General features: G+C 46.3%; 1 protein-coding gene and 1 pseudogene across 1 annotated transcript in view; one reads left to right on the forward strand and one right to left on the reverse strand.

Annotated features, from left to right (window-relative positions):
• Window positions 1–15,164, forward strand: part of LOC102432003 (pre-mRNA-splicing factor ISY1 homolog) — a 21,640-nt gene extending 6,476 nt beyond the window's left edge. The window contains exons 5-10 of the mRNA XM_006091321.3: window positions 1,967–2,079; window positions 4,015–4,132; window positions 9,320–9,442; window positions 10,235–10,356; window positions 12,884–12,970; window positions 13,353–15,164. Of these exons, the coding sequence (XP_006091383.1) occupies window positions 1,967–2,079; window positions 4,015–4,132; window positions 9,320–9,442; window positions 10,235–10,356; window positions 12,884–12,970; window positions 13,353–13,460 (671 nt within the window). The 3' untranslated portion in view covers window positions 13,461–15,164. The remainder of the gene's footprint in view (window positions 1–1,966; window positions 2,080–4,014; window positions 4,133–9,319; window positions 9,443–10,234; window positions 10,357–12,883; window positions 12,971–13,352) is intronic.
• On the reverse strand, window positions 4,828–6,934 carry LOC111826579 (annotated as a pseudogene).
• Window positions 15,165–24,655: the final 9,491 nt, after the last annotated feature.

The following is a 24,655-nucleotide window of genomic DNA, read 5'->3' on the forward strand; positions in this document are numbered from 1 at the left end:
GGGCGCCACCACCTGTCACACACAGAGCAGGGCCGATCAGGGGGTTGGGACACCACACCCTGTCACACACAGAGCCTCAGGGCGATCAGGGGGTTTGGGCGCTGCACCCTGTCACGCTGATCTGGTGCCAGGAGGCCTCGCGGCTCCGCTGATCCCGGTGCTGGGAGGCATATTACCCTTTTACTATATAGGATAGAGGCCTGGGGGCCGGCTGGTTTGCCCTGAAGGGTGTCCTGGATCAGGGTGGGGGTCCCCACTGGGGTGCCTGGCCAGCCTGGATGAGGGGATGATGGCTGTTTGCAGCTGGTCACACACCCTTCAGGGTGGGGGTCCCCACTGGGGTGCCTGGCCAGTCTGGGTGAGGGGCTGAGGGCTGCCTTAAGGCTGGCGGTTTTGACTGAAGCTCCCAACCACTCCTTTTTTTCTTTTTCTTTTTTTTCTTCTGGGCCAGCTTTAGCTCTGGCTCTAGCTCTGAGGCTTCCGCTGCTGGTTTGTTTGCCGTTCTATAATCGAAACAATGTATAACTTCAGCTCTGAGATCCCAGCCGGCTATATTTGTTATAAAGTTTCAAACTGCCAGCTCAGAGGCCTGCAAGTCAGGCGGGGAACATTGGAGTCTGCAGTTACTGGAGCAAGGAAGCCTCATGTTCGCTTCCAACTGCCTGGCTGCCGGCCGCCATCTTGGCTGACAGTTAATTTGCATAAGGATATGCTGATTAGCCAATGGGAAGGGTAGCGGTCATACGCCAATTACCATGTTTCTCTTTTATTAGTGTAGATGAGGCCTTTTTTTTTCAATTAATCTTCACCAGAGGATATTTTTCCATTTATTTTTAGGGAGAGTGGGAGAGAGAGGGAAAGACAGAGAGAAACATCAATGTGAGAGAAACACATCAATTGGTTGTGTCCTTCACGAGCCCTGACCAGGGCCCGGGCTGGGGAGGAGCCTGCAACCAAGGAACGTGCCCATGATCGGAATTGAACTTGGGACCCTTTGGTCTGCAAATTGACGCTCTATCCACTGAGCCAAACCAGCTAGGGCTGTCTTTGGTATTTTAATAGGAATTGTGTTGAAGCTATAGATTACTTTGTGTTGTATGGATATTTTAATTATGCTCGTTCTTCCAATCCATGAACACCGTAAATGCTTCCATTTGTTTGTTTTTTCCTTTATTTCTTTTGTCAATGTCCTGTTGTTTTTCGAGTACAGGTGTTTTACCTCCTTGGTTTAGTTTATTCTTAGGTATCTCATTTTTTTGTTGCAGTCGTAAATGGGGTTATCTTTTTAGTTTCTCTTTCTGAGAGTGCATTACTGGTGTATAAAAATGCCATTGATTTCTAGATGTTAATTTTGTATCCTGCTACTTTGCCAAATTCATTTATTAAATCTAGTATTTTTTGGTGGAGTGTTTGGGTTTTCTATGTATAATAGCCTGACATCTTCGAGGAATGACAGTTTTATTTCCTTCTTTCCAATTTGGATGACTTTTTCTTCTTGTCTGATTTCTTTTTTCATCTCATTGATAACCCATTCATCATTTAATAACATGCTATTTAGCCTCCATGTGTTTGAATATTTATTAATGTTTTTGTTGTCGATTTCTATTTTCATGCCATTGTGATCTGAGAAGATGCTTGATATGATTTTAGTCTTCTTAAACTTGTAAAGACTTATTTTGTGTTCCAACATGTGGTCTGTTTTGAGAATGTTCCATGTGCACTTGAGGAGAATGTATATTCTGCAGCTTTGGGATGAAATGTTCTGTAAATATCAATTAAATCCATCTGATCTAGTGTGTTGTATAAGGACATTGTTTACTTGTTGACTTTTTGTTTGGAAGATCTATCCAGTATGTCAGTGGGGTGTTAAAGTCCCCTAATATGTCTATTGTTGTGGCATTTATTTTTATGGGCATGACACTGAGTGGTGTTTTGAAGATATGATATGAATGTTTTTGTTTTCTAGCTGGTTTAGGTGAATTCCGAATTCGTGACCTGAATGATGAAATTAACAAATTGCTAAGAGAGAAAGGACACTGGGAGGTCCGGATAAAGGAGCTGGGTGGTCCTGATTATGTAGTAAGTAAGCAGCAGTCCCTGTGGCTGTTTGGAATGAGCTTGTGAGATTTTGGGTGGGCTGGATAGGGCCTGAATAGGAGCCTGCAGCTCCCAGCCTGTGCCTGCTAGAGGGCAAGCACTCAAGACATGAAAGAAGGCTTGAAAAAGTGCCTGTTGGCCCTAGCCAGTTTGGCTCAATGGACAGAGCGTCAGCCTACGGACTGAAGGGTCCCTGGTTCTGTTCCAGTCATGGGTACATGTGTGGATTGCAGGCTTGATCCCCAGGAGGCAGCCAATCAATGATTCTCTCATCAGTGATATTTCAATCTCTCTCCCTCTCCCTTCCTATCTGAAATCAATAAAAATAAATATTTTGAAAAAAGGTACCTGTTGCATGTGGACAGGAAACCTATGAAAAGGATAGATCGGATAATGTTTAAAGACTCCACAGAACAAGGCTCAGATCAGATAGGATACCTACAGATACCAGCCAGATGTTCCTGAGTAAGCCCCTTGATTTCTCTGGGCCTTGTTTAAAATGACCATGACCCTGCCCAACTGGCATGGCTCAGTGTTTGAGCGTTGACCCATGAACCAGGTCACGGTTCAATTCCTGGTCAGGCCACATGCCCAAGTTGCAGGCTCAATCCCCAGTGGGGGGGAGTGCAGGAGGCAGCCGATCAATGATTCTCTTATCATTGATGCTGAGCCCCAGTGTGGCGGGTGGTGGCCGACTCTGCCACTGAGGTTAGAGTCCGTTCCCTGGTGTGTTGATTTTTCTCCCAGCTGCTGCCTAATCGATGAAAAGAGTTATTACAATGGATGGTGGTGATGATTACATGACATTATGAATGTATTTATTATCAGTTTTATGTAGGCATAAGAATGCTTAAGATGGTAAATTTTTTTTTCCTCATCCAAGGATATGTGAGGGTGGGGAGAGGGAGGGATGGAGAGAGAGAGAGAGAGAAAAAAAAAGAAACATCAATGTATGAGAGAGAATCACATTAATCGGTTCCCATATGTGCCCCCACCGGGAATTAAAATGCTAACCTTTCCGTCCACGGAATAACGCTACAGCCAATTGAGCCACACTGACCAGGGTGATGGTAAATTTTATGATATGTGTATTTTTCCACAATAAAAAAAGAAAAGTATAAAGTTCAGAAAAGTATAAAGAAGCAGAACAACACTTAGTTGTCTGCAATACTTGAATATTTCCTTTTTTTGTAATCCTGCTTTTTTCTTTGATCGTCACCTGAGGATGTGTATAATAATAAAAGCCTAATATGCTAATTAGACCAGAAGTCCTTCTGGATGACCTTCTGGACGAAGCTGGGGCTTCGAGGGAAGCCCAGGTCCTGGGTGCCTGCCCGCAGCTGGAGGGAAGCCTGGGTCCCAGGTGCCTGAGGGAAGCTGGTGCTGGCAGCCGGGGGAAGGAAGGCCTATCCTTGCACGAATTTCGTGCAAGGACCTTGGTCCCAGCCCCTGCCCGCCATGGCCGGGGGCCTCTGTGGCCTCTGCTTTGGCCCCTGTCCACCACCGCCGTGGCCGAGGGCCTCTGCCACCTCTGCTGTGGCCCCCGCCTACTGTGGCTTTGTCTGGAAGGAAGGACATCCGGAAGGACATTAGGTCTAATTAGCATATTACCCTTTTATTATTATAGTTTTTTTTTATTTAGAGAGAGAGAAGGGAGGCAGGGAAAGAGGGAGAGAGAGAGAAGTATCCATGTGAGAAAGAAATATCATTTGGTTGCCTTCCATACCTGGCTTGACTAGGGACCGAACCCACAACCTGGGTTTGTGCCCTGACCAGAAATTGAACCCCACTACGTTTCCATATATGGGAGAACACTCAACCAACTTTTAGATATTTAGATGGATTTTTAAAGGATAAAAAGGTGCCTAATTATTTTTCTGTGTACATAAATATTTTCTCTTTTTCTTTGCCATTAAGAAAGTTGGCCCTAAAATGCTGGATCATGAGGGCAAAGAAGTCCCGGGAAATCGAGGTTACAAATACTTTGGAGCAGCAAAAGATTTGCCTGGTGTTAGAGAGCTATTTGAAAAAGAACGTAAGTAATTAATATTTGTGTGGGTTTTGGCCTCAAATTTTTTTTAAACATTACAAATAGACTTTTACTTGTCACCATTGAAGTAAGTCTGAATTTTAACCCTTTGAGTGCTAACCAATATCCTAGGAACTGTGCTGAAATTGCCAAGGCATTTTTGCTGATTTTACAGCAGTTTAGGAAAAAAATTATGAATCGCAAGTGAATGAAGTTACATATTCAAAAACTTAAGGAAACCTTTACTACATTTGTTTTCATCTTTGGCATATGTTGTTTGCTGATTGTATTATAAAATACTAGTAGAAAAAAAAATTTGAACAAAGCATATAATGTTAAAATAGAGGGGCACCCTTCTCCAGTATCTTCCACAAAATTGTCATCTTCACAGCAAGAATTGACATATTTAGCAATATCATCATCACTAATAAAAGCAGACTTAGAACTGGACGCCATTTCGAAGCTTTAGGGCTGCAAAATCTGAGTAAACTTCATAAAATCGTAGTACCTGTAAAAGATTAGGCAGATAAATGCCAGTGGTCAATTTTAGAACTACAGACATTCAACATCATAAGTAATCTGCACTTAGGTGCCATCTGTCAATAAAGAGTGAACTACTAGCCTCTAATAGTGACACTGCAGGAGGAGCGCAATAGCGCTCCCGGCACTTTTGGTGAAAGACAGGAGGAGCGCGATCGCGGTTAAACAGATTCTTGGACTGGGGGCTCATATCCATTAGCTCACTTCACTTTCAGAGCCTGTCTCATCCCTAGTGGCTTTGCCAGAACTGCTACCTTCACCATGAAGCTTCATGAGTTTTCTCAATTCAAACTTGTGCTTCTTCAGCATTTTTACTTTTCTGACAAAGACATCATGGAGCAGACAAATAGATTGGCAAGACTTTTCTATGTCTTTTCCAATGCTATCTGGAATCAATTTTTTGACTACTTCTTTCAGGTCATTTGTACCTCTTGGGTCATGATTTTCATCTTTTTCCAGATTTGGCAGACTGTTGATACTGAGCCTAAGAAGTCTTTTGAACCTGATTGCTGTGTTTTTTAGTAAAGCCAACACAGAATAGATGAATTAAATAACTGTCAGTAGTCTTGATATCAACATGAGCTTTAATCATGGGCTACTATTTTTTGAATATGGAACACATTTTGTCACAGGTTAAGATCAATGTCATGAAAATTGGGCAGTTTTTGCCCTGAGTATCCTCAGTAATTAGCTTTAATTTTCTAAATACAACTTCATCATTCTCAGATAAGTTAGGCTCACTTCAAAAACACGACCCTTAAGACCATCAGGTGCAATTTGGGTTTCTTGAGTCCTGTGACTAGTGTTTTTCTAATATTTTTTACATTGAACATAACTCGTACTTTCACATCATACCAATCTTTCTCAGAAAACAGATCAACCACTTTCTCATTGGCTCCCTTTTTGCCACTTTCTGATGCTGCTCAGAGAACCAAAAATACTAGCCTTGAATTTATTGGTAATCATCATAACAGTAGATATGCTATATGCTGGGTGCTTCTCCTATATTACTTCTTAGCTGCACAGCAGCCCAGTAGTATCAGAATTATTGTTCCCAGGTTTTTAACAAGAACCTTTAAGCACTAGGAAATGAAGTTACAGACCCAGGATACACAATTGGGGCTGAAAAGTACCTAGAAATGACTAGTGCCAAATTCCACACTCTGCACATACTAGACTCTTATTCTGAAATGTCCCAAAATTACAAGGCAGGATTTTAATTGAATTGGATTCATATTTCACTTACCTATTATTTGGGGGGGGAACCCCCAAAAAACCGACAAGTAAGACCGTGGGCCTAACCACAATAGGTAAAGATAGAGAAAAATCAAGCTGCTCTGTGTCAATCCAAGCCAGGCACCCTTATTTCTCCTGTCCTTTCATGGCCCTGGGAAACTTCAGTCAAACCTTGGCCTTTCACAATGGAAACCACTGGTCTGGAGTTTTCGTGCACAGGCATACACTGGAGATATTACAGGTTCAGTTCCAGACCACAGCAATAAAGCAAATATCTCAGTAAAGAGAGTTATGAATATATTGGTTTCCCAGTGTATATAAAGTTGTTTACACTATACTGTAATCTATTAAGTTTGCAATAATAGCATTATGCTAACATATAATGTACACACCTTAATTTAAAAATATTTTATTGCTAAAAAATGTTAACCATCACCTGACCCTTTAGTGAGTAATCATCTTTTTGCTGATGGAGGGTCTTTCCTTGATGTTTATGGCTGATGACTCATCAGGTTGGTAGTTCCTAAAGACGGGTGGCTTTGGCAATTTCTTAATAAAACAACAGTGAACTTTGCCTCATTGTTTCACTCTTCCTTTCATGAATGATTCTCTGTAGCATGCCTTGGTGTTTGATAGTATTTTACACACAGTAGAATTTATTTCAAAATTGGAGTCATACACACACACACACACACACACACACACAATTGGAGTCAGTCCTCTCCAACCTCTCACTACTTTATCAAGTGTATGTAATATTGTAAACCCTTTGTTGTCATTTCAACACTCTCCACGGCATCTTCATCTTCTATCCACTGAGCCAAACTGGCCAGGGCTTCTATTCCATCTCAAGTAACCACTTTCCTTGCTGATCCATAAGAAGCAACTCCTCATCCATTCAAGTTTTATCATGAGGTTGCAGAATTCAGTCCCATCTTCAGGCTCCACTTGTAATTCTAGCTCTCTTGCTGTTTCCACCACATTTACAGTTACATCCTTGACTAGAGTCTTAGACCCCTCAAAGTCATCCATCAGGGTTGGAATCAGCTTCTTCCAAATTCTGGTTAATGTTTATATTTTGACCTTCTCATGAATCATGGATGTTCTTAATGAAATGTAGAATGGTGACTCCTTTTCAGAAGATATTTCATTTATTTGCCCAGATCCATCAAAGGAATCACTATTTATGGCAGCTATCGCCTTACAAAATATATTTCTTAAAGAATAAGACTTAAAAGTTAAAATTACTCTTTGATCCATGTGCTTCAGAATGGATGATGTGTTAGCAGACATGAAAACAACATTAATTTCATACATCTCGTGGGTGACCAGCTGCATTGTAATGAGCAGTAATATTTAGAAAGGAATCGTTTTTTTCTGAGCAGTAGGTCTCAACAGGAGCTTAAAGTATTCAGTAAACCATGTTGTAAGCAGATGTGCTGTCATGCAGGTTTTTTGCCCCATTTATAGACAGGCAGAGTAAATTTAGCATAATTCTTTTTTAATTGATTTATTTTTATTTTTATTTTTTATTTTTAGAGAAAGATGGGGGTAGGGAGAGGGATAGAGAAACAGAAACATCAATGAGAGAAACATCAATCGACTGGCTCCTGCATATCCCCTGCTGGGGATAGAGCACATAACCTGGGCATGTGCCCTGACTGGAATCAAATCAGTAACCTCTTGGTGCATGGGTCAGTGCTCAACCACTGAACCAAACTGGCTGGGCTAGTTTTATTTCTTTTATTACTAATGAAATTGATAATTAAATTCAGTTATTAATTGACATTTGTATACTTATGAATTTTTTTCTTCTTAAATTATCAGCTTTATTCTTTGACCAATCTGTTGGGTTATCATTTCTCTCCTCCACAACCCCAAATTTGTATTTATTGATTTTAAGGAGAGAGAGAGAGAGAGAGAAACATCGATTTATTGTTTCACTTATTGATGCATTCATTGCTTGATTCTTGTATATGCCCTGACCAGGGATTGAATCCATAACCTTGCATATTGGATGACACTCTAATCAACTGAGTTACCCAGCCAGGGTGTCATTTCCCTTTTGATTTTCAAGAATTATTTAAATATTCTGAATAGTAATCCTAAGTCTGAAAATATTTTCTTCAGGTCTTTCTCACTTATCTGTTTTGTTTTTTTATAGTTTCTTTTGTGTTTTTTATATACTTATGTTTTCCCCTAATGTTTTTTTTTTTTCGTGTTTTTGGTTATTTTTTTTCATTAAACATTATGGCATTTTCTGTTATCAAAGCACCTTGTGAAAAACAGTATTATTGGGGCTGGAGGCTACCCCATCTCATACACATTCTGCAATTAATTATTCTAAGATATTCTCAATTTTCATTGTTATATAAATAATGCTGTGATGTACATCTCTGTCCATAAAGCTTTGCCAGCTTTTGTTGTTGTTTTTTAATTAGGATAGATTCTTTTTTTCTCTTCTCTCTCTCTCTCTCTCTCTTTAATATATATTTTTATTGATTTTTTACAGAGAGGAAAGGAGAGGGACAGAGAGCTAGAAACATCGACGAGAGAGAAACATCGATCAGCTGCCTCATGCACATTCCCCAACTGGGGATGTGCCCGCAACCAAGGTACATGCCCTTGACTGGAATCGAACCTGGGACCCTTGAGTCCACAGGCCGATGCTCTATCCACTGAGCCAAACCGGCCAGAGCCTCTTTTTTGTTGTTGTTGTTAATCCTCACCTGAGAATATTTTCCCATTGATTTTTACTTTATTTATTTTTTTAAATTTTTTTATTGATGTCAGAGAGGAAGGAAGAGGGAGAGAGAGATAGAAACATCAATGATGAGAGAGAGTCATTGATTGGCTGCCTCCCAGATGCCCCCCACTGGGGACCGAGCCAACATCGGGCACGTGCCCTCAACCAGAACCAAACCCAGGACCCTTCAGTCTGCAGTCTGATATTCTATCCACTGAGCCAAACTGGCCAGAGCTTCTATTGATTTTTAGAGAGAGTGTAAAGGAGGGGGAGAGACAAAGAGAAACATCAATGAGAGAGAGAGAGAGACACATCGATTGGTTGCCTCCCGCATGCACCCCTACTGGGCCAGCTGGGGGTCAAGCCTGCAACCAAAGTATGTGCCCTTGACTGGAATCGAACCCGTGGCTCTTTGGTCCATGGGCCAATGCTTACTAATCCAATGAGACAAACCAGCAAGGACAGGATAAATTCTTTTTAAATGGACTAATTGGGTGAACGGTTTCAACACTGATGGATAGTACCACTTATATAATCCAATTACTAGTGTAAAGAAATGTCTTTCATATTTTCATGAACACACATACTATATGCCTTTGTAACTGTGTAGGGAGAAGGCTTGAGTGTGATAATGATGGGAAATTCAGCTAAGTTGGTACTCTTTCTTTTAGCTCTTCCTCCTCCAAGAAAGACACGTGCTGAGCTCATGAAGGCAATTGATTTTGAATACTACGGTTACCTAGATGAAGATGATGGTGTTATTGTGCCTTTGGAACAGGAATATGAAAAGAAATGTAGGTCTACAGGCATTTCGTTTCATTATATTTGGCATCTGGTTTCTTTCTCTTGAAACTGGGTTTTTAGATAGTGCTTTATGCCAGAAGGGAGTTTTCTTTGTTGCTAATGGTCCTCAGAGGAAATGATCTGCTAATGCCATAACTCCCAGTAACTATGAGGCAGTTAGCATGGTGTTGGGCCAGAAGGAGCATGTTGGAGAAGCTACAGAGGGTCATCTCACCTGCTCCCTGTCCACCAGGATTCCTTCCCAGACTAGCCTTTCTTGAAGTCATGAAGTAGTGCCCACTTAAGGAGATTTAGATCTGCTTTAAACACAGGTAATGGGATATCAGTGTAGAGCAAAATGGGTCTCCCTTTCTGAGAGCTTCCTCCATGACAAGCAAATGCTGAGCCTTTTACGGACATTCTTTTGAAGCCTCATGACAACCCTGTGAAGAATAAGTGCTACTCCCCAGGAGGTGCACTGAACGAGGGCTTTAGAAGCAGGTAGTCAGGAGTTGGAGCCCTTTGCCAGCATGCTATATACAGCATCTCTTTTCACATGGGCATATCAGGAAGTCACCAAGGTTGATGAACTGGGGAGGATCTGAGGATGTTCCCTAAAAAGCTGCCTTGTAGTGACTTAAGTCAGAGCTCTGTGAGACCAGACTGCCCCTCACATCTGATTCCCTTCAACCAGGGCAGAATAAAGGGTGACCCTTTTCTGAGGGAACATCTTGGCTTTGCCCTGCATGATGTTTAAAGCTTATTTAGAAACCAAAGTAACACCTGCTGTCTCTTGTCTTCAGTCAGAGCCCAGTTAGTGGAAAAGTGGAAAGCAGAGAGAGAGGCTCGCCTGGCAAGAGGAGAAAAGGAAGAGGAGGAGGAAGAGGAGGAAGAAATCAACATCTATGCTGTCACGGAGGAGGAGGTACTGGTGGGCAGTGAGGGTCCCTCTGGCGCTCACTTACCTTCTGCTCTGAGTTGTGAAGCCTGGACCTTTTGGGAAGGGTGTCAGTGCAGGTCAAGTTTAGCCACCGCTTTTTGCCTTGCTTGGGGCCTCCTGGTAGGAGCTACAAAGTGCTCTGCAGTTGTGGCTGCTTGAAGGCATTTGGGGGAGGCTATGCTGTGAACCGAGGCCAACTGCCCCTAATGTTGGGCTTTGGACCTTTTGCTGGACACTGTGATATGAGCTGAGGCCAGCTGCCAGTTGTGCTAGGCTTATGGCCACTTATTTGAAGCTACATTTCAAGCTGTGACTGGCTGCCACTTATGCCAGCCTCGGGGACACCTGATGGGAGTTATGGTGCAAGTTGTTGAGACCAGTTGCTGCATATACTCAGTCTGGGACTGCTTACCAAGAGATACAAGGCATGCTGAGGCCAGCCACTGCTTGTTTGGGGTTTATGCATCTTTCAGTGATTTTAAGAAAGTGCTTATGTGGAACAGCTGCTAGAAGAGGCTCAGGCTGGGTGATTGAGTTGAGTGGGGCTGGATCTCAGGGAATCATGGTGGGGAGAACCGTGTTAGCCAGGCTAGATGGGAGGAGGGCTCAACAAGGAAACAATGCTGCCTGCCAACATTTCTGTCCTGGAGAGAACTGCCCTGACTCCTGCCCCTCCAGCACCTGTCCTGAAGCTCGTCTATTTAGTTCCTCCCCATATGTATCTTGCACTTTTCAAGCTGTTGCCCCAGTGCTGGAGCCCAGAGTGAATGAGTTTGTAAGTCCATTTCCAGGCCCCTTAAGAGGAATGCCTCGGTCTCCAGCATTCCTCCGTCTCACTTGGATGAATTTTCTGCTTGTTTCCACAGCCAAATGTTATGGGATTCCTCTTCCTGGCACTGGTGCTCTGGGTTGGGGAGCCTGGTATGGGGGTGGGGCCCCTTGTTCCTCACTGGGGACATCCGCAGTGGAGATATCTCTCTTGATTCTTTTTTTTAAAATATATTTTTATTGATTTCAGAGAGGAAGGAAGAGGGAAAGATAGAAACATTAATGATGAGAGAGAATCATTGATCAGCTGCCTCCTGCACACCCCCTACTGGGGATTGAGCCCACAATCCGGGCATGTGCCCTTGACTGGAATCAAACTGGGGACCTTCAGTCCACAGGCTGATGCTCTATCCACTGAGCCAAACCAACTAGGGCTCTCTTGGTTCTTAATTGCCACACTGTGGGTATGAGACCTGCAGGTTCAGCATCTCTACCCCTCCTACCAGTCTTGACATGACGACTTCTATATAGCTTAGTTATAGGACTTTTGTTCAGTTGGTCTCCAGGTTGTTCTCATGACAGTCTATAATTTAGTTGTAATTTTGATGTGGTAGTGGGAGGACAATACAGCATTTACCTACTCCATCATTTTAACCAAACTTTAAATTTAATTTTTTTTAAATAGATAATAAATTTACAAAGATCAAGAACAAAACAGTATATAAAGATAGTCAACAAAGATTGTCTTTTGCAGCTCTGCCCTCCATCTACCTAGTTCTTGCTGCTGTCACTAGTTTCTATTCTATTTTCTTTCCTACTGCAAAAGTTAGCATAATATAAACAATGTTCTGTTGATTTTTATACTTAACTAGAGGCCTGGTGCACGGATTTGTGCATCGATGGGGTCCCTCAGCCTGGCCTGTGCCCTCTTGCAATCCGGTACCCCTCAGGGGGTGTCATACTGCTGGTTTCCACCTGAAGCCAGCAGTTCGACATCCCCCAAGGCATATAGTAGTGTATGAAGCGGCAGGCGGCTGGGGAGGAGCCTGAGCCTGGGGGGGCGCCGTTCCACTCCCACTCATCCCAGCCCCGCTGCGCCTGCTGCTGCCACTCCATAGCACTGCTGTGGAGGTGGGCGAGGCTTGCGCCCCTACAGCTGCGTTTGCCAACTGTGAGCCCAGTGTCTGGTGCCCGTCAGTCAGCTAAGCGGCGCTCCTGCTATGGGAGCGCACTGACCACCAGGGGGCAGCTCCTGCATTGAGCGTCTGCCCCCTGTGATATACTAGAGGCCTGTTGCACGTGATATACTAGAGGCCTGTTGCACGAAGAGATTCGTGCAATAGGCCTTCCTTCCCCTGGCTGCTGGCACCAGTTTTCCTCCGGCACCTAGGACCCAGGCCTTCACTCCAGCCACAGCGGAGAAGCCAAGCCTCTTCAGTCTTCAGTCTTTGCTCCACACCTGCATATGCAAATTAACTGCCATCTTTGTTGGGTTAATTTGCATGCTCATCCTAATTGGCTGGTGGGCATAGCAGAGTGACACCACTTTGCATGTTTCTCTTTTATTAGTGTAGATAGATGTTGTTTCTGTATGAGTACAGAACTTCCTAATCTCCCCCTCCCCCCCCCACCCCACCCCACCCCCGCCCTTTTAAACAGCTGCAGAGTAGTGCATTTTATAGCACTGCCAATGTTTATTTCATGGTCTCCTACTCACAGACTCTTGGTTGTTCTCTGTTTGTAGTCTGATGAGGAAGGCAGCCAGGAGAAAGGAGGCGAAGATGAGCAGCAGAAGTTCATCGCCCATGTCCCTGTGCCGTCGCAGCAAGAGGTAGGGTGAGCTGCGTTGGAGGTGTAGTTTCCCAGGTGCCAGGGGCCTTGCCTCTAAAGGAGACTCCATTGAGTGCTTCACTGGGTTCTTTTCCCATCTGTCCATAGGAGCAGCTCTGACTCCTGACCACATGGCGCTGGTCACTGTGCTCATAATAGGGGTGGGATCTAGAGAAGGCAGGGTTTTATCTGCTTTAGAGGAAACTGGTAAATATTCTGTTGTTCACATGCTTCCAGTGGGAGAGAAAGGGACCTTCAAGACGCTCTGTGTATTGAGCTCCTCAATGGCCTCCTTCACGGGGACTCCCTCCTGGCTGGGTTCTGGCAGGACATAGAGGGCCTCACTGAGCACTGTTGCCTGAGTCTTTTACCCTTATTCACAGATCGAGGAGGCACTTGTGCGAAGGAAGAAGATGGAACTCCTCCAGAAGTATGCAAGTGAGACCCTGCAGGCCCAGAGCGAAGAGGCCAAAAGACTCATGGGATATTAGGGCTGAGTGAGGGTGCTCCCTGGGTCTGGAAACCTGTCGGGAGTTCTTCAGCCCCAGCTGGCCCTTGCATTAACCTACAGGGTTCTGCTGTCCTGGGACTACAGACTGGCAGGCCAGTGCGGCAAGGCTCCCTGCTACTTCTTACCATTCGTTCTTTTACCTTTTCTTACCTCAGCTATGGTCTCGGGGGAGGAGTCTGTCCCATCCCTCCCTTAAAGGCTGCCTACATGCTATCAGTTTAGCTGTCACCTTTGTACAAATGTTTTGCTACTGTATGAACCCACTTATTTTTATATTGAATGTGTAAAACAGGCTGCTAACTGGCTGCCTGTAAGTGTTTTATTTAACCTTTAACTGCCATTTGGTGGGGAGGGTGATCAGTTAGTGACCACCATTAAAAAAATGAAGTTTTTCCCAACAAGACATTATTTGTAACTCCTCTTGAAAAATGAAATGTGTCAACCCTGAGCCCACATCCCATGTGTCAGTAGCCAGCCAGAGCTGTACCTTTTGGGCCTGGCATAGTTTTCTGTGGCCTGCTCAGCTTGCCTCATTCCCTCCTGCCCAGGTGGCAGGAAATTGAATTTGCTATTTCTGTTTTATGACTGGTTCTGTAGAGAGCTATTTTTTAAAGTTAAAATTTATTTTTTTAAATTAAATTTATTGGGGTGACATTGGTTAATAGAATCATATAGGTTTCAGGTATAGATGTTTATGATACAAGATCTATATGTTGCATTGTGTACCCACAAACCAAAGTCAATCTTCCATCACCATATAAGGCCACTTGAGAGCTATTTTTATTAAAGATTTTTATATGAAGGGGAAACCTCCATGCCTGCAGCTTATTGTTCCCTGGTCTCCCTGTATCAAGGTGATGGTTGCATTAAGCTGAGGTCAGTGGGCAGAGCCAACCTTCCTGTGCCCCCTAAGTGGCCTGGGTGAAAGTACACTGGGATTGCCCAGGAAGCACCAGTTGGATCCAAACCTGCCACCTGAGCTGGGTCTTTTCTTTCCAGTGGGAGAACTGACAGCAGAAGTGCAGCCTCTAGGGCAGTGTCGGGGGGCCTCCCCATATGCAGAGGGGTCCTGGGAGTGTCTGGGAGTCAGTGTCAGGGCCAGGAGATGTTTGGTTCTTCAGGTGAGTCTTGGCTTTTTTGAAGGAAGTGCTGGTGTACCCCAACCCCCACCCAAGCCGCTGGGCAAATGTGTGCAGGGTCCAGGGAGGGGTTGAGGTTGGAGCTCTGGGAGTGGAGGCCTTGGGGCAGAGCAGAGTCAGATTCAGCTCTGGGACCCAGTACCCAGCCCGGGCCTGGCCCGAACTAGGAGGTTCAGGTGCACATTTAGTGGGGGCTTTGAATAAGCCCCTCCAGGTCCCTGGCCTCAGTTTCCCTGCCTTAAAGTCCAGGACTGGACTTGTGAGTTTGACCCGGGGTCTGGGTAGTCCCTGCTGAGGGCAGAGAAAAGGAAGGACCCTTGGCACAGCCTGGCCCACATCAGAGCCTCTGGGATGGGTGTGCAGTGCCCGGCTCAGATGTGGGTTTTTCTTTGAAGGGGCACACATTGGGCTTGGGGCTGCCTTGCATTCACTGAGAGCAGGAAATTCAGACAACCGTGTTTCTTCTCCCTGGAAAAGGTGGTTGGCAAGTGCCTGGAGTGCGGCCCATCTGGAGTTTCCAGGGCTCTGGGCCTTCCTTATTCAGTCAGCAGCCTCTGCCACCGGGGACAGACAGACAGGAGGCCCTGCTCCAGCCCTTCCGGTTACTAAGCTCCTCCCAGCCCAGGATCTCATCTTGGCATCCCCGATGCAGGCAGGACGGGAATTAAGTATCCTCTGTCCTTGGAAACTGAGGCCCCGAGTGGAGAAATGACTTGCCCAAGCGCATACAACTAGTCAGGGCAGGCCTGGACTTTGCATGGAGGTTGTCTGAGCTGTGATGTCAGTTTGTCTCAGAATGAGGCTTGGCACGTGGATGCATGCCACCTGGCTGCCATGAGCAGTCATGCCATGCTCTCTCCATCTCACCCCTGCGGCCAGGAGCAAACCCCATTATCATGGTGGACTCTGGGTTCACAGGATTCCTGGTGCCCGGAGCCAGTTCAGGCCTCAGCAGTGCTTCCAGCTCCTAGGGGCCGAGCCCCTTCTCGGCGCTGCGCTGGGAATAAGCATGAACAAGAAGAGTCTGGCCCTCACGGGGTTCTTAGATTTGACTTGGAATAAGAGCTAAACGTCCTTCCCTGACTACAGAAGTACCTCGCCCGACATCCTGCTGCTTTTCCTGGCAGAGATGGGATCCACCCCAGGCTTCTTCCTGTCCTACAGGTCCTGTCTGCTTGTTTGCCAGAGACCCCAGAAATGGAATCTCTGCAGGGCCCGCACCACAGGCCGGGGACAGCAGGGAAACCTGAGTTGGCTTAGTGGGTGTGACCACTGGTGGGTGTGACCACTGTTGGCCCAGCTCATGCTCTGTCAGGATTCTTTGTTTACCAAACCGGTTTCATGATTTCCATTACCTTTGGTTCTGCCTGAGTTTCCTAAATGGCAGCTTTCTATAGACACATTTCCATGGACTGCCCTCCCCTCCCCTCCCCTCCCCCCATCGGTCTTCTGAGTCTAAAACATCAATCTTCCTTCTGTTTTAAGATTTGTTCTATCAGCCTCACCTAGACTCTCACTTGCACCCTATCCCCTGCACTCTGCCCCCTGACTTCACTTCACATGCCCCTACTTTGGGTAATTTATAAACAAGAGATTAAAAACTTTAAAGAAAAAGATTTTTTTATTATTGATTTTTAGAAAAAGAAGAAGGGAGGGGGAGAGAGAAACATCGATGTAAGAGTGGAACATCAATTGGCTATCTCCTGCACATCCCCAGCAGGGATCTAGCCTGCAAACTAGGCAGGTGCCCTGACTGGGAATCGAACTGGCAAACTTTCAGTGCCTGGGACAACACCCAACCAACTTTCCTCTGCACCATGGGCTGCTGTGAGAGGGATGGCCTACTAATGGAGAATCAAGGTGCTGGTTTTGCTGACTCATCGAATGCCTTACCCCAACTCCATCCCTTACAACTGTCCCATCTTACTGCTTCCTCCCAAAGCCCCTGCTCACATTAACGCAGCAGGATCCCACCTGGAGTCACCAGGTGTTCTCTCACTTCCAGCACGTACTGCTTGGCTAATGAGACAGGTCCACTGGGAGACTACAAGTGGCTCCCTGGCCCTTCAGGCATTTTTACATCTGCTTCCCTCCTGCTTTAACAACCCCCCGCCCCCCCCCCCGGCCCCAACACACACTTCCACCCCCCATAGAGGTAATATCTTCTGTAGGGCTGACCCTGTACTACAGACTTCCTACACAGGGTACTTTTCTACGAGTCACTGAGCCTGGGTTCCCACCTCACTAAGATGAGTGGGACAGGCAGATCTGCTTCCAGGCCTCTGTCTGGGCCCTGTAGAATCCTGTGAAAACTGGTGTGGGGGAAGAAGAAACTTCTCTGCTCTCAAGGTTCTTCTGGCTGATCTACTAATCAAATAGACGTGAGACAGCTTAGCAAAAGAAAATGACCAAATATAATACATACATGTGTATGGGAACCTTGCATACATGATAGACCTCGCATGCAGGAGAGGTTCAGAGATAGAAAGGGAACATGGATGTATATAAGACATCCTGAGCTAGGGGTGAAGTAAGGTACCTTGGGGACTTCAATGAGTCATTGCAGAATGATAACAAAAACACACTTATTGTTTATCGTTTTGTTAATCCTCACCCGAGGATATTTTTCCATTGGCTTTTAGAGAGAGTGAAAGGGAGGGGGAGAGACAGAGAGAGATACATTGATTGGTTGCCTCCTGCACATGTCCTGACTACGGCCAGGGATGAGGTACATGCCTTTGATCAGAATAGAACCCGGGACCCTTCTGTTTGCCAGGCTGACGCTCAATCCACTAGCTAGGGCCAAACCAATTAGGGCCAAAAACAGACATTTAGTAAACAGAAATTTACCCTGACTTCTAGACAGGTCAAAAGAAATTATGTCTGTCCAACCAGTGTGGCTCAGTGGTTGAGCGTCGACCCATGAACCGAGAGCACTGGTTTGATTCCCGTTAGGAGTGTGGGCTCGATCCCAGTGGGGGTTGCACAGGAGGCAGACAGCCTATTGATGATTCTCATCATTGATATTTCTTTCTCTCCCTTCCTCTCTCTCTAAAAATGAATAAAAACATTTTTAAAAAAGAAGGCTGCAGTTCTCTAAAACTTAAAAAAGTTATTGCCCAGCCAGTGTAATTCAGTGGTTGACGTTGCCCTATGAGCCAGGAGGTCGCTGTTCAATTCTAGGTCAGTGGGCTCGATCCCCAGTGTGGGGCATGCGGGAGGCAGCCTACTGAGGATCTCTGTCATCATTGATGTTTCTATCTCTCCCTCTCCATTCCTCTCTGAAATCAATAAAAATGTATTTTAAAAAGTTATTTCTGATAATTTTTATTATGGGCAAGGCCCCTGATTCAAGTTCTAGGTCAGCCGTGGGCAAACTACGGCCCGCGGGCCGGATCCGGCCCGTTTGAAATGAATAAAACTAAAAAAAAAAAAGACCGTACCCTTTTATGTAATGATGTTTACTTTGAATTTATATTAGTTCACACAAACACTCCATCCATGCTTTTGTTCCGGCCCTCCAGTCCAGTTTAAGAACCCATTGTGGCCCTCAAGTCAAAAAGTTTGCCCACCCCTATTCTAGGTAGTTAAAGAGAGGGGCAGAAGTTTCTTATGAGCCTGATGCTAAAATTGTTTTTAGCTCAAAGTAATTATATACCACTGAGTCACATCTTAGGGTGGCTCATTCTGAACCCCCACACTGGCAAATTTGAGCGCTTGGGAAATAGGGGAGGGGCTTTATGACCAGGGACCATATGAGGTAAGGTGAGCCTTGAACGTGCAGTGTTTGGAGGGTCTGGGCTTGTGACTGAAGTCTGAGCAGGGGGTAGCTAGGTAAGAGCACTTCTAGTAGGTCCATTTGGTGTGAGGGTAGGGGTGCTGTGGGGACAACTAGAAGCTGAGGGGAGGAAGCTAGGGCAGTCCTCTGGGGGTGGAGGGGCACTGCTCTGGGTCTGAGGGTAGTAGTCGGGGAGTTGGGGGAGGTTCAAGTAGGGGTGCTGAGAGACAGATAACCCCATATTTTCAGTCAGAGCCTCAAGTGTGAGATGGGTACCATCAACACAAACAGGCATGCTCTCCATCTGGGGAGAACACCCGTGCCATTCCCTTCCTCCTCTACTTCCCCACAGGCATGCATCTCCTAAACTGTAAGGGACCCACAGAGACTTGCAACCAAGGGAACAATAGGCAGTAGTATTTTGTCCCAGGCTAACCCCCCGAATCTATCTCCAAGGCCCCCTTTTCTCTGACCTCCCTTGAGCCAAAGCAGCCCAGCCTAGGTTCTCCTGTTGATTCTACGCTAAGCCCTTTCTGTTTCACTGTCCTGAGTGTACTTTTGCTGCAGCCAATAAATTCTTGCCTGCTTTGCTGCAAAATAACAACCCCGCCGCCCCCCAAAAAAAGAAACCAAAAAAGGAGGGTTGGGGTTCATTTGACTCCTGTTTATGAAGGTTTGGACTTCTGGGAGGGGAGAATGGGATGGCTGTAGTTTTGTTGGCTGTCAGGTGAGGTGAGGACTGCCTGGGAGGGAGACTTCCCAGACCTCAGCCAGCATCAGTCCAGGACAATTAAGTCTACAACTGCTGTGGCATAGTTTGCTTTCTTGATGTTTTTAAATTGTCTAATATTTTGTATCAAGCACTCTTCTATATTAAGAACATGGTGATATCACCCTAACCGGTTTGGCTCAGTGGATAGAGCATCAGCCTGTGGACTCAAGGGTCCCAGGTTCGATTCCGGTCAAGGGCATGTACTTTGGTTGCGGGCACATCCCCAGTAGGGGGTGTGCAGGAGGCAGCTGATCGATGTTTCTCTCTCATTGATGTTTCTAACTCTCTATCCCTCTCCCTTCCTCTCTGTAAAAAAATCAATATATATATATAGTAAAATTTTTTTAAAAAAAGAAGAACACGGTGGTATGTTTGGTGTCTGGTCGTTTTCATGGTGTTTTTTACCTTCATTTCTAATTGGGGGCACATTATCAGAACTAGTGTGGACACCATCAAATAAAACAAAATGGATAATATTGTTAGAGGCTATAATGATGGTGACTGTAGAAAGAAAGAGAAAGCAGAAAGAAAGGAGGGAGGAAGACAGAGAAGGATGGCACTTGTCTCTCTAATCACTTGGGGTTCTGATTCACAGAACATTGGTGTTACAGCACATTCTACAGATGTTACAGCTAGGATAGTGCCACCTTGTGGCAATAGCACAGTTAAAATTGATTCAGCTTACCGGCCTTTAGCTTTAAGGATGTTAAATTCTTTTTTTTTTAAATATATTTTATTGACTTTTTACAGAGAGGAAGGGAGAGGGAAAGAGAGGTAGAAACATCGATGAGAGAGAGAGAAACATCAATCAGCTGCCTCCTGCACACCCTCCACTAGGGATGTGCCTGCAACCAAGGTACATGCCCTTGACCAGAATCGAACCTGGGACCCTTCAGTCCGCAGGCCGACGCTCTACCCACTGAGCCAAACTGGTGAGGGCAGGATGTTAAATTCTTGATACATTTTTTTAAAAATTGAGGTGTGTCATTTCAAATTTTGGTCATTAAGTGAGACATTGCAAATGTTTTTTTGAATTGCTCTATTTTTAAATAAGCATAATTCAATTTCAGATAAAATGCGATTGTGCTATTCAGGAATTTACCACTAAAAGAGAGGAAATGCAGATTCTTTTTTTTTTTTTAACAGCTTTATTGAGATACTAGAGGCTCAGTGCATGAATTCGTGCATGGGTGAGGTCCCTCGGCCTGGCCTGAGATTGGGCCCATCAGGACCAGTCAGGGCATTTGATGGGGGCGGGGGAGGGACCACTGGGGGTTGGCTGTGGGAGCGCACTAACCACCAGGGGGCAGATCCTGCATTGTGTGTCTGTCCCTAAGTGGTCAGTGCACATTATAGCTACCCTCCAGTCGTCAGGGCTTAACGGTCACTTAGGCTTTTATATATATAGACTAGAGGCCTGGTGCACAGATTTGTGCACCAGTAGGGTCCCTTGGCCTGACCTGCGCCCTCTCGCAATCCGGGACCCCTCAGGGGATGTTGGACTGCCGGTTTTGGCCCGATCCCCACAGGCCAGGCTGAGGGACCCCACTGGTGCACGAATCCGTGCACTGGGTCTCTAGTATGCTATAAGATCTTTGGTTAATATCTTCCCGACCTCCCCCCTTCCCCCTTCCCACAGAGATTCATCAGTCTGTTCCATGTTTCCATGCCTGTGCACTGAGCATCTGCCCCCTGGTGGTCAGTGCATATCATAGCTACCAGTTGAACAGTCAAACGGTCACTTAGGCTTTTATATATAGAGATAATTTGTATACCATAAAATTCATCTATTATAAATGTACATTTGAAAGATTTTGATAAATTTTCTGAGTCATACAATACTCATGACAGTCCAGTTTTAGAACATTTCCATCATCCTACAAAAGCAAATGGTGGTTGGGTTCTCTGGCAAAATTTATGCCAACACCAATATGCACTACCCCGTCCCAAACTAATTCCAGGCAAGGCCAATATAAAAACCAACTGGGCTATCTGGCCACTTGTCCATCCCATCCCATTTCACACGTTCAACGTTCCTCCTTCTTCCTTCCTTTCCTCATGCCTCTAAGTCTAATTGGTGACAGCCTTGTCTCATACTGACTCCTAGATTCATCTTTCCCTTCCCCTTCTCCACCCTGTGCCTTGGGTTAGCCACTCTGAGCTGGAGGCAGATGTTTTTCTGGGATTCTGAGTATTGACATGCCCCACCTTCTCAGAGCCATTCCATCTCATCTGCTACTTTTTTTTTTCATCTGCTACTTTTTAAAAAAATATATTTTATTGATTTTTTACAGAGAGGAAGGGAGAGGGATGGAGAGTTAGAAACATTGATGGGAGAGAAACATTGATCAGCTGCCTCCTGCACACCTCCTACTGGGGATGTGCCCGCAACCAAGGTACATGCCCTTGACCGGAATCGAACCTGGGACCTTTCAGTCCGCAGGCCAACGCTCTATCCATTGAGCCAAACCAGTTAGGGCTCATCTGCTACTTTAAAAAAAAAAAAAAAAGAATTTTAAATTGATTTTCAGAGAGAGAGAAACATTAATGTGAGAGCGTACCATCCATTAGCTGCTTTCTGCATGCCTCTTACTGGGGATGGAGCTGGAAACCCTGACTGGAAATAGAACCAGCAACCTTTCAGTACACGGAAGGATGCCCAACAAACTGAGCCACATTGGCCACGGCTACTACTCTTAAAAAAAAAAGTTTTTTAAATTGATTTCAGAGAGGAAGAGAGAGGGAGAGAGAAATAGAAACATCAATGATGAGAGAGAATCATTGATCAGCTGCCTCCTGCTTGCCCCACACTGGGATCGAGCCCACAACCTGGGCATGTGCCCTGACCAGGAGCCAACCATGACCTCCTGGTTCATAGGTCGACGCTCAACCATTGACCCACACTGGCCGGGCCAGAGGGGTTTTTATGAATGACCCGGGCATATGCTCTGACCAGGAATCAAACTGTGACCTCCTGATTTATAGGTTGAAGCTTAACCACTGAGCAACACTGGTTAGGCTGCTACTCCTTTTTTTAAAATATATTTTATTGATTTTTTACAGAGAGGAAGGGAGAGAGATAGAGAGTTAGAAACATCGATGAGAGAGAAACATCGATCAGCTGCCTCCTGCACATCTCCTACTGGGGATGTGCCCACAACCCAGGTACATGCCCTTGACCGGAATCGAACCTGGGACCCTTCAATCTGCAAGCCGACGCTCTATCCACTGAGCCAAACCAGCTTCAGCATGCTACTCCTTTTGAGTGGAGGCTATTTCCTGCTGCTCCCACTGTCTGTGCCTCTGACATACCAGAGCTGTGCTCCAGCATTGCTTTTCCATGGCACTTGAGGGTTGCCTGTCTAGTACTGTTGGTTACTTCCCATGGTAACAGAATTCAAACTCTTCCAGAACAAATAACTCTTCCACCTTCACCATGGGTCTACCTTTGTCTCCTCATCCAGTCTCTTCCCCACTTGGCCAGTAAAGCTGGTGAAGGGTTCTCAGGGGGTATACTAGTCCTGGGGGACTTGTTCTCTGTGGTCTCCTTAAGCTACGAGGAGGCCCTATTCCCCTTTCTATTGGGGAGGGTATGGACTTTTGTCTTCTTCACTGATGTATTCAAGACCCTAGAAGAATACCTGATCCATAGCAGGCATTAATCAAACTTACTGAATTAAATGGAATTGAAAGAGATCAACCAAAGGACTTGTATGCATGCATATAAGCCTAACCAATGGACACAGACACCAGGGGTTGAGGGGATGAGTGTGTGTGGGGGGGTGGGCAATGGGGGGGGATAAGGACACATATGTAATACCTTAATCAATAAAGAAAAAAAGAATAAATGGAATTGGAGTGCTATAGCCCCCTTGTAAGAGTGCTGTATGAAGAGGGCAGGAATGTTCTCAATTCCCTTTCATCTTGATAGCTGGAAAGTGCTTTGGGAAATAGGTTCTATTTGATCTATTTTAAGCTTCTTACAGATGTTTGAATATAATTTCTCTGAGGATCCCTGGTTCACTGGGCCATCCTGGGAGCTGGTTTGTCCAACAGAACTGCCCACAAACCTCCCTTATTCCTCTGCTCAGGCCAATCTTCAGTGCGTTTCAGCTGGGTTAGTTCCCCCATAACACCAGCTGAGCCAACCTATTCTGAGGCATTTGAGCAGCTGTTTCAACCGCTAGGCTTTCTTTTGGGTTTGTGATGTCCCAGCTCCTCTTTCTGGCTTATTTGTCCACCAAGTGAGGTTCCCTAATTCTCCTCGCCCCAGAGTTCTGGGAGGTCATCTTGAGCCAAAGCTTTCGGGTGCCTCTCCACAAGGATTCTGGCCTCCTTCCCAGTTTTGTAGCCAGCTTAATTTCTTAGACTTCTCCTTTATCTTTTTTAGTGTGCTGCCAGGTCTTTTCCTTCTTCAGCGTGGGAAAATGCTTCCTTCCATCCCATCTTCTGTTAGAGGGATTCTGCATCATTTGCCCTGTTAGTGTGAACACTAAGATGACACTGCTGTGGTTGTCCACTCCCCTAGTGAACACTCGAGAGGAGGACATTCTGGGTCCAAGTGCTGGGTCAACAGGCCCAGAGTCCCCACCATTCCCATGAGCCTGCTTCTGACTGGGGAAGAGCAGCAGGCAAGCGACCCCAGACAGGCTGGCCAGGCCTGTGGAACAGGGAGGAAGGACGGGAGACACTGGACAGCATCTGGGGTCTGGGATGTAGAGTAGCTTAGCTAAGGAAGGGTCTGAGGTGGGCGGTGTGGAGCGCGGAATAAATAGGTGGAGGGGGCGTGGCGAGTGCTGGGGCGGTGCCGAGGATGAATAGAAATGTGGGTGATGCTGGGCTAGGTGTTGAGGGCGGAGTCGGGATGTGGGCGGATCTGGGGGCGGAGCCAGGCGGGGCGGAGCTGTGGGCGGGCCTGGCAGGGGAGGAGCCGTGGGCGGTCCTGAGGATGAAGCCTGGCAGGGGAGGAGCTGTGGGCGGTGCTGAGGGCGGAGCCTGGCGGGGGAGGAGCTGCGGCGGTGCTGACCTTTTTTTTCCGGGGAGGAGCTGCGGGCGGACCTGGGGGGCGGAGCCTGGTATTGGAGGAGCTGTGGGCGGAGCCTGGCAGGGGAGGAGCTGTGGGCGGTGCTGAGGGTGAAGCCCGGGCAGGGGAGGAGCTGTGGGCGGTGCTGCGGGCGGAGCCTGGCGGGGGAGAAGCTGCGGGCGGTGTTGAGGGCGGAGCCTGGCGGGGGAGGAGCTGTGGGCGGTGCTGAGGGTGAAGCCCGGGCAGGGGAGGAGCTGTGGGCGGAGCCCGGGCAGGGGAGGAGCTGTGGGCGGTCCTGAGGGTGAAGCCCGGGCAGGGGAGGAGCTGTGGGCGGTCTGAGGGCGGAGCCTGGCGGGGGAGGAGCTGTGGGCGGTGCTGAGGGCCGACCTGAGGGCCGGACTGGCCTGAACCGTGGGCCAGCGGCGCGCTTCGCAGATTCCGGATTAGGAGAGTTGGGGCGGAG

Source organism: Myotis lucifugus, unplaced genomic scaffold, assembly GCF_000147115.1.
Source record: "Myotis lucifugus unplaced genomic scaffold, Myoluc2.0 scaffold_90, whole genome shotgun sequence".
NCBI classification, from domain to species: domain Eukaryota; kingdom Metazoa; phylum Chordata; class Mammalia; order Chiroptera; family Vespertilionidae; genus Myotis; species Myotis lucifugus.